Genomic DNA, 12,967 nt, shown 5'->3' on the forward strand with positions numbered 1-12,967 from the left:
TCAGTTTTTCCTCTCCACACAAACATAGACTAAAGAAAGTGAATGTTTACAGAAAATTAAACAGGTGTGTTAAGTCATTACAACCAGGGTTATTATTGTTTAACATTTTTATTTAGTTTTCATTTCTACTTCATTTTCAATTTATTTTAGTATTAACATCCCTATCTAATAATAATGACAAGGGTCATTTTGCATGGGATATGACAGTCGCAAGTCTCTAGATAATTTGCAGAAAATGGCACAATGTGGAGCAGTTCTGCTCACCGCTGCACATGCATACAAATCAATGATGCCTGTGTGTGCACCTCGCAGCAGCTGCTGCCAAAGGTAAAAATAACTGGACTGGACCTTGGAGCAGTGGAAGGTCACCTGGTCCGATGAGCTCTGTTTTCTTTTACAACATGTGGATGGCCATGTACGTGTGCGCTATTTACTTGGGGACGTGATGGCACCAGGATGCACTGTGGGAAGATAAGTTAAGCCGGTGGAGGGAATGTGATGCTCTGGGCAATGTTCTGCTGGGAAACCCTGGGTCCGGCCATTTATGTGGAAGTCAATTTGACACATGTCACCTACCTAAACATCATTGCAGACCAGGTACACCCCTTCATGGCAATGGTATTCTTGATGGCATGTCTCTAAGCAGGATAATGTCCCCTGCCACACTGCACACATTGTTCTGGAATAGTTTGAAGAACATAATGGAGAGTTCAAAGTGTTGCCCTGGCATCCAAATTCCCCAGATCTCAATCCGATTGAGCATCTGTGGAATGTGCTGAACAAACAATTCCGATCCATGGCGGCTTCACCTAGCAACTTACAGAACTTGATCTGCTGGTACTGTCTTAGTGCCAGATACCAAAGGACACCTTTAGGGGTCTTGTAGAGTCTATATCTCGGCAGGTCGGTGCTAATTTGGCGGCACACAGAGGACCAACAGCATAATAGGCTGGTGGTCATATTGTTTTGGCACATTGGTGTATATTGCAAAATTACAATTCATGTTTTAAGGAGTTAAACTTTATAAATGAGGAAAGAATTACTAAGTGCACATTTAAGCAAGTTGAAAATACAGTAAATCAATAATAAATAGGTGCGGTTTTATTTAATCAGTTTAGATTTGCTGATTGCTTTAGTGATAAATAAATATTTTTATATTAAAATATTTACAGTTAATTTATTAAGCTATTACAGACAACCCAGATGATAGGGTTTCTGGTTCAAGCTGACAACACTGCATGGACCAAGAGACTACAGCAATAATCACCTACTAGTGTGTATACAGTACATTAAGCCTAAAAGGCCTTAATATTATTAATACCATTTTTCATTATTTTTATTTTGTGATTTGTTGTTTTTAGTACTATACATATTGAGAGATATTGTGTGGGTGACTTGGCTTAATTCTAAAAGTTCTTTATTTTAACCATGATGAAACTGCACCGGCTTGACTGCACCAACTCTTCCACTAAAGGGGAAAGGAGAAGCCATGTTTGATTTTACCAGTTGTAAAGTTCCATGTGAAACTGCTTTGTTTAGTTTTTAGTTTTTTTTTTACTTCTTTTTATTTCCTTTTATCCAGTGCAGTCATACAATATATCACAACACATCTTATTTACAGTACAATAAAGTGCCACAAGCATACCTCTTAAAGGGCTATTAGTCCATGGATCTCAGTCATCGGAGGCAAAGCATAACATTAAAGGGTGTAAGCAGGGATCGTTCATTATCTTAACAATATACATAGTATTACATGGGTACAGAGAAATAAGTGGAGTAACTTGCATGTTAGAAATAACCACTGCCTTTATAAAGAAAAAAATAATAAAATAAATAAACAGTTTTGCATATCATAATATCATATCAGATGAAAATGTAAGGCAATGGGGGTCCATTTGTTCAAGAATACGTCTGCTTTCAGTTGTAATAATGCAGTCATATATTCCATGTGGTAAGTATCCTGAATTCTTTCCCTCTATTGTGTTATTGTGGGAGGGTGTGGCTTCAGCCAGGAGGATGTTATTACTTTGTTTGCTATCAGGAGGACTCTCAATAAATATGTTTGGCTATTTTCTTCAAGGTCATCTGGCAGTACTCCTAATATAAAGTGTGATGGTTTGAACGGTACATATATAGACAAAAAAAAAAAAAAATGATTTCCTTTTGTACATTTTGCCAGTATTCTGATAGCTTTGGACAGTCCCAAAATATATGTGTGTGGTCTCCCAATGAGCCACAGCCCCTCCAACATTGTTCTGAGGTATTGCTACTCTTTGATGTTATAGCTGGAGTTTTAAAATACCTCATTTTATTCTTCCATCCAAATTCTTTCCAGTTAGGGCTACTGGAATGTCCCTGACCACAAGAAATCTCCCATTGCTTATCAGAAATCATTGTATTCATCTCTAATTCCCACTTTTCTTTAATATCTAGATTATTTTCTTTTAATTCTTCCTGTAATATCCTGTATATATGTGATATGAACTTTGCTTTCACTGTTTCTTCAGTTGTTGATATGATTAAATGCTCTGTCTTGGATGGTGGGGAGCAGATATTGGTGGTGGGGAGAAGTCTGTGTAGATAATGTCTTATTTGAATGTATCTGAAAAAGTCTTGATTTGGTAGATCATATTTGTCTCTGAGCTGTTCAAATGTTTTTAGAACAGCTCCCTCAAACAGCTGGTCTAAAACCACTAAACACACCTCTCTCCATCTTTGAAATCCTTTATCAAATGTAGCTGGAGGGAAATCTATGATGTTTGTTATCTTTATAGCTCTGGATATTGTCATAGGAAGTTGTAGTTTTCTCACAACTGACCATATTTTTTATCCATACATTAGTAACCTTTTCCCCCCAAATGTCCAGTGGCATATCTGGATATTCACTCTGCTCCATTCCCACCCATATAGTGTCAGTTTCTTGGCATATCCAAGCAACCTTTGATCGGAGTTGGGCTGCCCAATAATATTTTTTCAGATTAGGCAAAGCAGTCTTCCAAATTTAAGTCTGGGTCGTTTGCCTTGCCATAAAAATTTGGATAGCCATTTGTCTAATGTAGTAAAATTGAATGGGGGGATGGGAACATATACAGGTAATAATTGGAAGAGAAAGAGTAATCTTGGTAGGACATTCTTATAGTTTCTATTCTTCCAGTCGCACAGGCCATTGTCCAACTAACATAGTTGCCTCTGATTTTGACTGATTGACCTGGTAGCCAGAAAGTTCTCCATATTCCTTTAAGGTATTAATCAGCACAGGAATAGAAATGATTGGATCACTTATATAAGTCAGGATATCGTCTGCATAAAGAGATATCTTATGTTCTTTATTTCCCATGTCCATTATGCCTTTTATTTCCTTATTCCATCTTATAGATGCTGCCAAATGTTCAATGTTAATAGCAAAGAGCAGGGGACTGAGGCATTCTCCTTGCCTCACTCCCCTCTATAAGTAAAAAAAACTCACAACAGCATCTGTTTACTCTGACACGCACCTTTGGATTTGTGTATATAGCTCTGACCCATTGTACAAACTTTGTGTGAAATCCCATTACGGATAATGTTTTATATAAAAAGTCCCAGTTCACCGTATCAAATGCTTTCTGTGCATCAAAACTCATTAGCATTAATGTCTGCTTGTTTTTTTTTTTGGCACAGGTAATGTTGAAAGTTCTTCTTATATTATTAGCTCCCTGTCTGTTGGGAATGAACCCTGTTTGGTCTGGGTTAATCAATGTTGTAATATGTTCTTGAACTCTCCTTGCTAAAATACTTAATTTAGTTTTTATTCTTATTTATAGTCTTAATTTATCATTTCTGGTCATTGCATATCAGACTAATGGGTCTGTATCCCTTACAGAGTGTTGGATCTTTTCCTTCTTTATGAATCACAGATAAAATGGCCTGTGACCATGTCTCAGGAGGATTATTCTTGGAGAGAGAATATCTAAACACGCTAATTAATATCGGTGCTAAGTTTTCTATGAAGTATTTATAGAACTCGCCAGGGAGTCCGTCAACTCCTTGAGATTTAATATTTTTTTATCTTTTTATTGCTATTGCTTTTTATTTCTATTTCTGTAATGTCTGTTATCATATGTAGTGACGCTTCCTCTGATAATGTGGAGAGGCCAAATCCGGCCAGGAAAGTTTTAGTATCATCTGTTGTTTGTAATCTGGGTTCATTGTATAGGTTTTGGTAAAATTATGCTAAGGCATCAACTACATCTTTGGGATGAGATACTGTTCTGCCTGATGTTGGGTGTGTAACTTTAGAAACTGTTCGGTTGGCTTGTGCTTTGTACATTGCAATTCCTTTAACTGATAGAATATTTTTTTCCTTTTGATAGAATGGTTTAATCCATGGACATTTTAGCTCACCATGGTCAACTTATCCATGTGGATAACAATACCCCTCTATTCTGTCTTTAAGAGTTAACATATATTTTCCAAAATTATACCCTTGTTCATAAAGCACCCTATTTGACTGCATAGTTGTAAGAATTATATACAATAACATCCAACAAAAACATACAAAGAAAAGTACAAACTTCCAAAAACCCGACTGACCAACAAGCATACCGGTCTCTCCGTGGTTGTGCACATAGTGCTGCAACTAGGTTACACGTACACAAGTTGCCTTTGCTATGGCCTCCACTAACCATAGCAGAAAGGAGGAGAGAAATTAACAAAAAAAGGGGAAAGCTCCACGGCAGAGGAGAATCCCTTTTAACATCGTGTTTTTAAATTACAATAACATAACTAGCCAGAACGGAATTTTCCTGTAAAGTAAGTTCGTGTCACGTCCTTATGTTTTAATTTTTAACATAAACTCTCCTCACAGTCCAAATTTGTTTAATTTGTGGTTACATTTTCACCGTGAAGAAAGCTCTTCAGATCCGCGTTGGTCTTTAAGTTCTCCCGGTTTGATGTCGTGGCCTTCCAGCTATTCCATGAAAGTTCCACCTGGAGCCTCTCGCGTTCGTCTATTTGGACTTGAATACCCATCTCTTCAAGTGTCGTGGTTGCATCCGCAAGGTCTTCGCTCCGGATTCCAGGAAATGGCGATTGAGGTTTCATGTTCTTCTCTTTAAGCTGCTTTATCACATCCCTTACTTGCTTACGTTTCTTCTGGATGTCTGACGTGTAGTCCTGGTCAAAAAAGATCTTCTTCCCTTTATATGTCGCTCCTCCCCGGTGTTTCCATGCCGCTTGAATGACCAGTTCATTGATGCTGTAGTCCAGGAATCTGATGATAATAGATCTCGGAGGGCTCGCTTGGTATACGGATGTTATTCCGTCTGGCTCTGGACTCTAGGTCTTCACATTTTGCTGATAGGCTAGCATCTCTTCGTAACAGATAGCAAAGGGCTCTCTCATTTCGTTGTGTCTTGTTTTCTGCGTCACTCAGTCTCTGTTCGTAATCTGTCATATTTTGCTCAAGTTTTGTGTTTCTTTCAGCTACTTCGCTGAGTGCAGATTCTACCCTTGATAAAGTGTCTTTATTATCTTTTGAGGCTTCAGTGTGTTCCTTTCTTAACATGCACAGCTCGGCTATCACTGTCGCCATGTTCTCTTTGTTGTGTCCTGTGTCATTTTGACATTGTTGGTCGTCTTTTTTAGCACTCTGTCCTTTCAAGCGGTGGCCATTTTGGTTGTTTGTTGTGAGCCTCGGTCATGACGTCACCGGAAGTCCCTTTTTAGTTTCTAATACGTTGCTACATATCTGTCTTTTTTTTTCTTCTTGCAAGTTATCTCGGTAACCGATCCATTAAAGCATATTGGTTAACTGATAAGTGTGTTGTGCATGTGTGTGTTGGGGAACATAGAGAAACAAACTCTGGCTACATCTTTTGTTTTTTATTTCAGTGCATCACAAATGACATGGACTCGGCCTCCGCATCTAAGCATGTCAATTTGCGCATCTTATCACGTGGCTTGTTGAGCGCGTTGCCGCGGAGACCTAGTCCGTGTGGAGGCTTCACGCAACTCTCTGTGACATCCAGCGGTCACTCAGCATGCCCTGGATTCTAAATTGCGACTCCAGATGTGGTAGTCAGTGTTTTTACTTGTTGAGCTACCAAGCCCCCTACAATCATTTAATTTACAATTGAACTTAATTTAATTGTATCCAATCTACTTAAATGTTTTAAATTGAGTTGTACTTAATACGTTTGTGTTGGTATTTCATAAACACATTTGTTGTTGACATAACTTAAACTGGGTAGGGGGGATTTATAGTTCCCAGCATGCTTTGTGTGGTACTTGATCGGGAGGGTAACATTTTTTAAATTAAGTTATTATATGTTATTTTATGTTTATGAGCAAGATGAGAAAAGACAAAGGTGTTCAGTGATTTTGGGATTTAGAACCAATTCTGTTACGTTGGGTAACCATTGTGGTAAAGAGTGGAGCTTTTGCTTAATTACTTTTTACATAACTACTTAACATTTTGCATGTTTACACATGCCATTGTTAACGAGATTGCATAACATAATTGTGTAAATCAAAAGTGTGACAAAAAATATTATGAGAAACTGATGAAATGAATGAAATCAGGGGTACTTTGTGGCTGCTTAATTGGGTAATTTAAAAATATTGTTACACCATTATATTAAAATTAAGTGTAGAAATGATGTTTTCTGACAAATAAGTTATTCTAAAAACCAAGAGGAATAATCTATTTTGGGTTTGGGTGTACTGGAAGCTTCTGTCACTGAAGACACATTCCTTGAGTCTGTGAGACAACTTGGCAATAAAGCTCCTTCTGGTTCTGATTCTGAGGGCACATGAAAACGTTTCTCTCTAGCGTGAATTCCAATGTGGTAATTAAAGTCTCTTTTTAATTTGAAACTCTCTCCACAGTGAGTGCATGTGAAGGGCTTTTCTCCAGTGTGAATTGCCATGTGGATTTTAAGATTTCCATTCTGTGTGAACCTCTTTCCACAGTGAGGGCATGTGAAGGGCTTTTCTCCAGTGTGATTTCTCATGTGGATTTTAAGGCTTCCATTTAGTGTGAAACTCTTTCCACAATGATGACACATGAAAGGCTTCTCTCCAGTGTGAATTCTCATGTGGATTTTCAGATTTCCATTCTGTGTGAAACTCTTTCCACAGCGAGGGCATTTGTAGGGCTTTTCTCCAGTGTGATTTCTCATGTGGATTTTAAGGCTTCCATTTAGTGTGAAACTCTTTCCACAATGATGACATATGAAAGGCTTCTCTCCAGTGTGAATTCTCATGTGGATATTAAGATTTCCATTTTGTGAGAAACTCTTTCCACAGTAAAGGCATGTGAAGAGCTTTTCTCCAGTGTGAATTCTCGTGTGTCTCTTAAGGCTTGCTTTCTTTATGAAACTCTTTCCACACTGACAGCAAGAGAAAGGCTTCTCTCCAGAGTGAATTCTCTTATGGATATATGCGCTACATTTTTGTTTGAAACTCTTCCCACACTGGCGGCATGTGAATGGCCTCTCTTCTTTGTGAATTCTCATGTGTTGCCTCAGGTTGTCTTTCTTTACGAAACTCTTTCCACATTGATGGCAGGTAAAAGGCTTCTCTCCTGTGTGAATTCTCATGTGGATATTTAGGCTTCCTTTTTGTGTGAAACTCTTTCCACACTGACGGCATGTGAAAAGCCTCTCTCCAGTGTGATTTCTCAAGTGACGTTTCAAACTTTGTTTCAACGTGTAACTCTTTCCACACTGATAGCATACGTAACTGTCCACTTCAGTGTGAATACGCATGTGTTTTTCAAGACCTCTTCTACCTTCGCAATTCTTTCCACACCGATGGCATATGAAAGATCTCACTCTAATGTGAACTTGCATGTGTCTAAGGAGGGATATTGTGCATTTGAAATTCATTTCACACTGATTGCATGTGTAAGGAGGCATTTCAGCATGAATTCTCATGTGACGATTCAAGCTTCCTTGACGAGTGAAACTCTTCCCACACCGCTTGCATATGAAAGATTTCACTCTAATATGAACTTGCATGTGTCTAAGGAGGGATATTTTGCATTTGAAACTCATTTCACAATGATTGCATGTGTAAGGAGGCATTTCAGCATGAATTCTCATGTGACGATTCAAGCTTCCTTGACGAGTGAAACTCTTTCCACACTGAGAACAAGTGAAAGATTTTTTGGATTTGGTTTCTTCAGTCTGTGAGCCACTAAAAGATTGATCACCAGTAATAACATCAACAGGCATCTGATACTGATGTTTCTCCTCTTCATTCAGATCTTGACTTTCCTCTTTCAGCTCCATCAGGTCTAAAATAAAAATATGAAATTGTTAAAAATAAATTCAAGAACAATTAAAGAAATAGTTATGATAAAAGTACAAAATGATCATTTTCTCCCCCTTATGCATCTCAAACTTGTATGACTTTTTTTCTTCAGAGGAACACAAATTAAGATATTTTAATGGAATTACGATGTGAATATATCCATACAATTTAAGTCAAGGGGTTCAACACTATTAAGCACCAAAAATTACTAAAAGGCACCGTAAAGGTAATTAATTCAACTCGAGTGGTTTAATCCATGTGTTCTGTGTGTACAGCGTCCTGAATGTGTCAAGCGAGAAGTGTAATTGTGCTTCAAATCATGATCGAACCAAGATGTCGACTACAGATACACATTTTGGTCTGTTTCACACCCAAAACTGCTTATTTCTCTTCAGAAGACATGGATTAAACCACTCTAGTCATATGAATTACTTTTATGAAACCTTTGTTATTTTTAGAGCTTGGAAGTTTTAGACCCCGTTTACTTCAATTATATGGATATTAACACATCTTACATCAATTATATTTGTTTTAATTTATGTTCTGCAGAAGAACAAGTCATTCGAGTTTGAGATGATAAAAAGGTGTGTAAAAGATGAGAGAATGATCATTTTGGGGTGATCTATTCCTTTATTATTTCCTTATTTTTTCCATTTAAAAAAAGCTTCACAAAGCTAAAAGATTAACTTCATGTTTGTGTGGTATAAACATGAATGTGACAACAATTTGTATACCTTGATAAGACAAACAATATGACGCACCAGCCACATGGACATCTTTTGACACTTTAGGGTCCTGTTTTAAGATTTAAAGCGAGTCTCTATGAACTGAGTATTGAGATTGAGGGATATTATTATTTTTCCCCTTTTATGTTCTGCATAAGAAAGAAAGTCACATGGATTTTAATGAGGCTGAGTTTGTTGAGTGATTATGAAAGAATACAATTATTCTTTAAACATATTTCACTGATTCTTGAGATAAGAGACAAAACATGTTTTTATTCACTCTGAAAACGATTCAATTCGATTAAGAGTTTTTATCTAATGATTGAAAGATGATGATCTTGACAGTGAAAGATGATGATCTTGATGGTCGCGCTTATCACCTCGTGCAACCCTTAGTTTCGATTGACCATGTGACCAGCTTTGTTGTGCCAAGTAGCATTAAGGCGTGTCCAGCGCCATGTAAGATACTTAATCCACTAGATTCATAGTCATTCAGGAAAAGCAATCTATCTACAGGATTCTGCAGTTGTAAGTGTTTTTATTTAATGGTTTTACGTTGTTACAGAGTGGTATTCATTGCTAGACTCATGCTATTTGTTTATTGTCTTGAACTTGAGTCACTTAAACGTGTGTTGTTGTGTGTGTGCTATATTGATTTGACTTGTCCCAGAGTATTCACTGCTAGATTTAGAGTTAGTTATCCAGTGTGTGTAAAACTATCATTGTTTTTCTTTAATCTGTAAACAGTGTCCTGCTTTTTTCCACTGAATGGCTCATTAAAATCATGTATATATGATCCCTCCTCATGTGAAGACCTTTTTGTGTAAAGATCAACGAGTCTTCCTGTGCGAGTCCACCGAGCAAGGACACCAACAAGGTGCCACTCACCATTACACTTAAGTATCTTTTACTTTTATCTCTTCACTTATTTTCCTTCTACATACTAATATGTCTACTTTACAAATAGCACATGCCTTCAAGCACATCCCTGTTATCTGTTACAGACGTTTACACGATATAGATGCAAGACCAAATGCAACCCACACAACCTACGGTTACTTTGCACTTCAGCACCTGCTCCGCTCTCGTTCTCAGTCGGACTCTGGAACTGCCAGTCAGCTGTGAACAAAGCTGACTTCATTCCAGCCTTTGACACACAATCCACCCTCAGCATCCTGGCACTGACGGAGATATGGATACGTCCAGAGGACACAGCAACACCTGCTACTCTCTCCAACAACTTCTTCTCTCACACCCCCTCGACATACCGGTAGGTTTGCAACTGGACTTTTTCACAACAGTCTTCACTATGTAACAATAAATGTTTTGAATTCCATACCATTACTACAATGCAACCCACAAAAATACATGTTTTTGTCATCTTTCACCCTCCAGGTCAGCTGACAAACTTTCTTGAGGAGTTGGATGTCCTGCTGTCCTCCTTGTCAGAGGATGGTAGGCCACTTGTGGTTGGTTTCTGTAGTAACTTTCTCCAAAAGAGGACAGGAAAACAGGTCTCCGGCACAAGGTAAGCCTTTTTTATTGTCTTTTATAATGTGTGCACACACACACATCAACACAGAAACGCTGGGTTGCTGTAGGTCGGTCTCCCTCTGCTCAGAGACAGGTGTTAGACATAATTTAGCTCAGGTGTGAGCGCCCTTACCGCTTTTCTCTCCCGGACGGGCGCTTGACCATGCCCCCGCTGCCACATACCCCCACCGCCCGACTCAGGCCGGGGCGTCATCCGGCCTGCCTACCACTCCCCCCCCATTTCTGGAGAGGAAGTCAGCGGCAGCCATCTGCACCCCCGGTCTGTGGACCACCTTGAACTTAAAAGGCTGGAGGGCCAGATACCAACGGGTGATCCGGGCGTTAGTATCTTTCATGCGGTGGAGCCACTGCAGTGGGGCATGATCCGAGCAGAGGGTGAAGGCCCGCCCCAGCAGGTAGTATTGGAGGGTGAGGACCGCCCACTTGATGGCCAGACACTCCTTCTCTATGGTGCTGTACTTAGTCTCCCTTAAGGAGAGCTTCCGGCTAATGTACAGCACCGGGCGCTCCTCTCCCTCCACCACCTGCGAAAGTACGGCCCCCAGCCCTCTGTCTGAAGCGTCCGTCTGCAATACAAAGGGAGAGAGAAGTCAGGTGCATGCAAAAGCGGCCCCCACAAAGTGCAGCTTTAACCTGCGTGAACGCCTGTTGGCACTGCTCTGACCATTGGACCGGATCTGGAGCCCCTTTTTAGTGAGGTCAGTCAGCGGGCTGGTGACGTCCGAATAATTGGGTACAAATCTTCTGTAATAGCCAGCCAGCCCCAGGAACTGCCTCACCCCTTTTTGGTCTTAGGTCTAGGGCAAGTCGCAATCGCCGCGGTCTTATCAATTTGGGGACGCACCTGGCCATGACCCAAGTGGAACCCCAGATACCGTACCTCCACACGCTCAACCGCGCACTTCTTGGGGTTTGCGGTGAGCCCGCCGCCGCAGCGATCTCAGGACGGCCCTCAGATGTTGCATGTGCCGCTGCCAATCATTGCTGTAAATGATAATATCATCTAAATAGGCAGCGGCGTACGCGGTGTGCGGTCTGAGGATCCGATCCATGAGTCGCTGAAACGTGGCTGGTGCCCCAAACAAACCGAAAGGAAGCGTCACAAATTGGTGTAATCCAAACGGCGTAGTGAAGGCTGTTTTCTCACGGGACATTGGTGTCAAGGGGATCTGCCAATAACCCTTCGTTAAATCCAAGGTCGAATAAAATCGAGCAGTACCTAACCGATCGAGCAGTTCATCAACACGGGGCATTGGGTACGCGTCAAATTTAGACACCGCGTTGACTTTTCTGTAATCCACATAGAATCGAACAGACCCATCACTCTTGGGAACAAGAACAACCGGGCTGGACCAATCACTGTGGGATTCCTCTATTACGCCCATATCAAGCATCGCATCTAATTCCTCCCGTACTATTTTCTTTTTATGTTCGGGTAAGCGATAGGGGCGGCAACGCACCACCGCGCCGGCTCGTGCTGTATGATGTTTGTGCGGCCCGGTAGAGGGGAAAACACGTCCGCAAATTCTTTTTGTAATTCAGAAACCTCTGTGAGCTGCCGCGGTGAGAGTTGGTCTCCACAAGGAACCGGAGTGTTGAGATTGTAGTTTTTGTTTATCTCCGGTCCGAGCTCCGCCCTCTCGGAACTACCGTGGCCAGCGTCACAGAGGCCGCTCCTCCCTCCATAATTTCAGGAGGTTGAGGTGATAAATTTGGCGCGCCCCCTCTATCGGTACGTCTAACCTCATAATCGAGATCCCCACTCGTCGTGTGACCTCAAAGGGTCCTTGCCACTTGGCGAGTAATTTAGAGCTCGATGTTGGGAGTAATACTGAGTACCTTGTCTCCCGGTGCAAATTCCCGTAGCCGAGCACCCCTGTCATACAGCCGGCGTTGGCGTTCTTGAGCTTGGAGCAAATTCTCCTGTGTTAGTTGCCCCAGTGTGTGGAGTTTTGCTCTAAGATCGAGAACGAACTGAATTTCATTTTTACTGTTAGAAGGTCCCTCCTCCCACGCCAGCGGATGACGTCAAGGACACCGCGGGCGTCGCCCGTACAGCAGCTCAAACGGGGAGAACCCGTGGAGGCTTGCGGGACCTCTCGTACTGCAAACAACAGGGGTCTAGCCACTTATCCCAATTCCTAGCGTCATCGTGTATGCAATTTACTGAATCATGTTCTTGAGCGTTTTATTAAATCGTTCCACTAGGCCATCTGTCTGAGGATGGTAAACGCTAGTGCTGAATCGATTTGATGCCCAAGAGCTCGTAAAGTTCGCGAAGTGTTCGTGACATAAAAGTCGTGCCTTGATCGGTGAGGATTTCTTTCGGAATCCCCACCGGAGATTATCTTGAAGAGTGCCCCTGCAACACTACGTGCGGAGATGTTGCTCAGAGG

General features: G+C 40.9%; 1 protein-coding gene across 2 annotated transcripts in view; it reads right to left on the reverse strand.

The window, feature by feature from the left end:
- Positions 1–1,574: 1,574 nt before the first annotated feature.
- Positions 1,575–12,967, reverse strand: part of LOC127649569 (gastrula zinc finger protein XlCGF57.1-like) — a 112,340-nt gene continuing 100,947 nt past the window's right edge. For both annotated transcript variants that reach the window (XM_052134733.1, XM_052134732.1), the window contains exon 3: positions 1,575–8,275. In XM_052134733.1, coding sequence (XP_051990693.1) covers positions 6,654–8,275 — 1,622 coding nt within the window. In that variant the 3' untranslated portion in view covers positions 1,575–6,653. The remainder of the gene's footprint in view (positions 8,276–12,967) is intronic.

Source organism: Xyrauchen texanus, chromosome 9, assembly GCF_025860055.1.
Source record: "Xyrauchen texanus isolate HMW12.3.18 chromosome 9, RBS_HiC_50CHRs, whole genome shotgun sequence".
NCBI classification, from domain to species: domain Eukaryota; kingdom Metazoa; phylum Chordata; class Actinopteri; order Cypriniformes; family Catostomidae; genus Xyrauchen; species Xyrauchen texanus.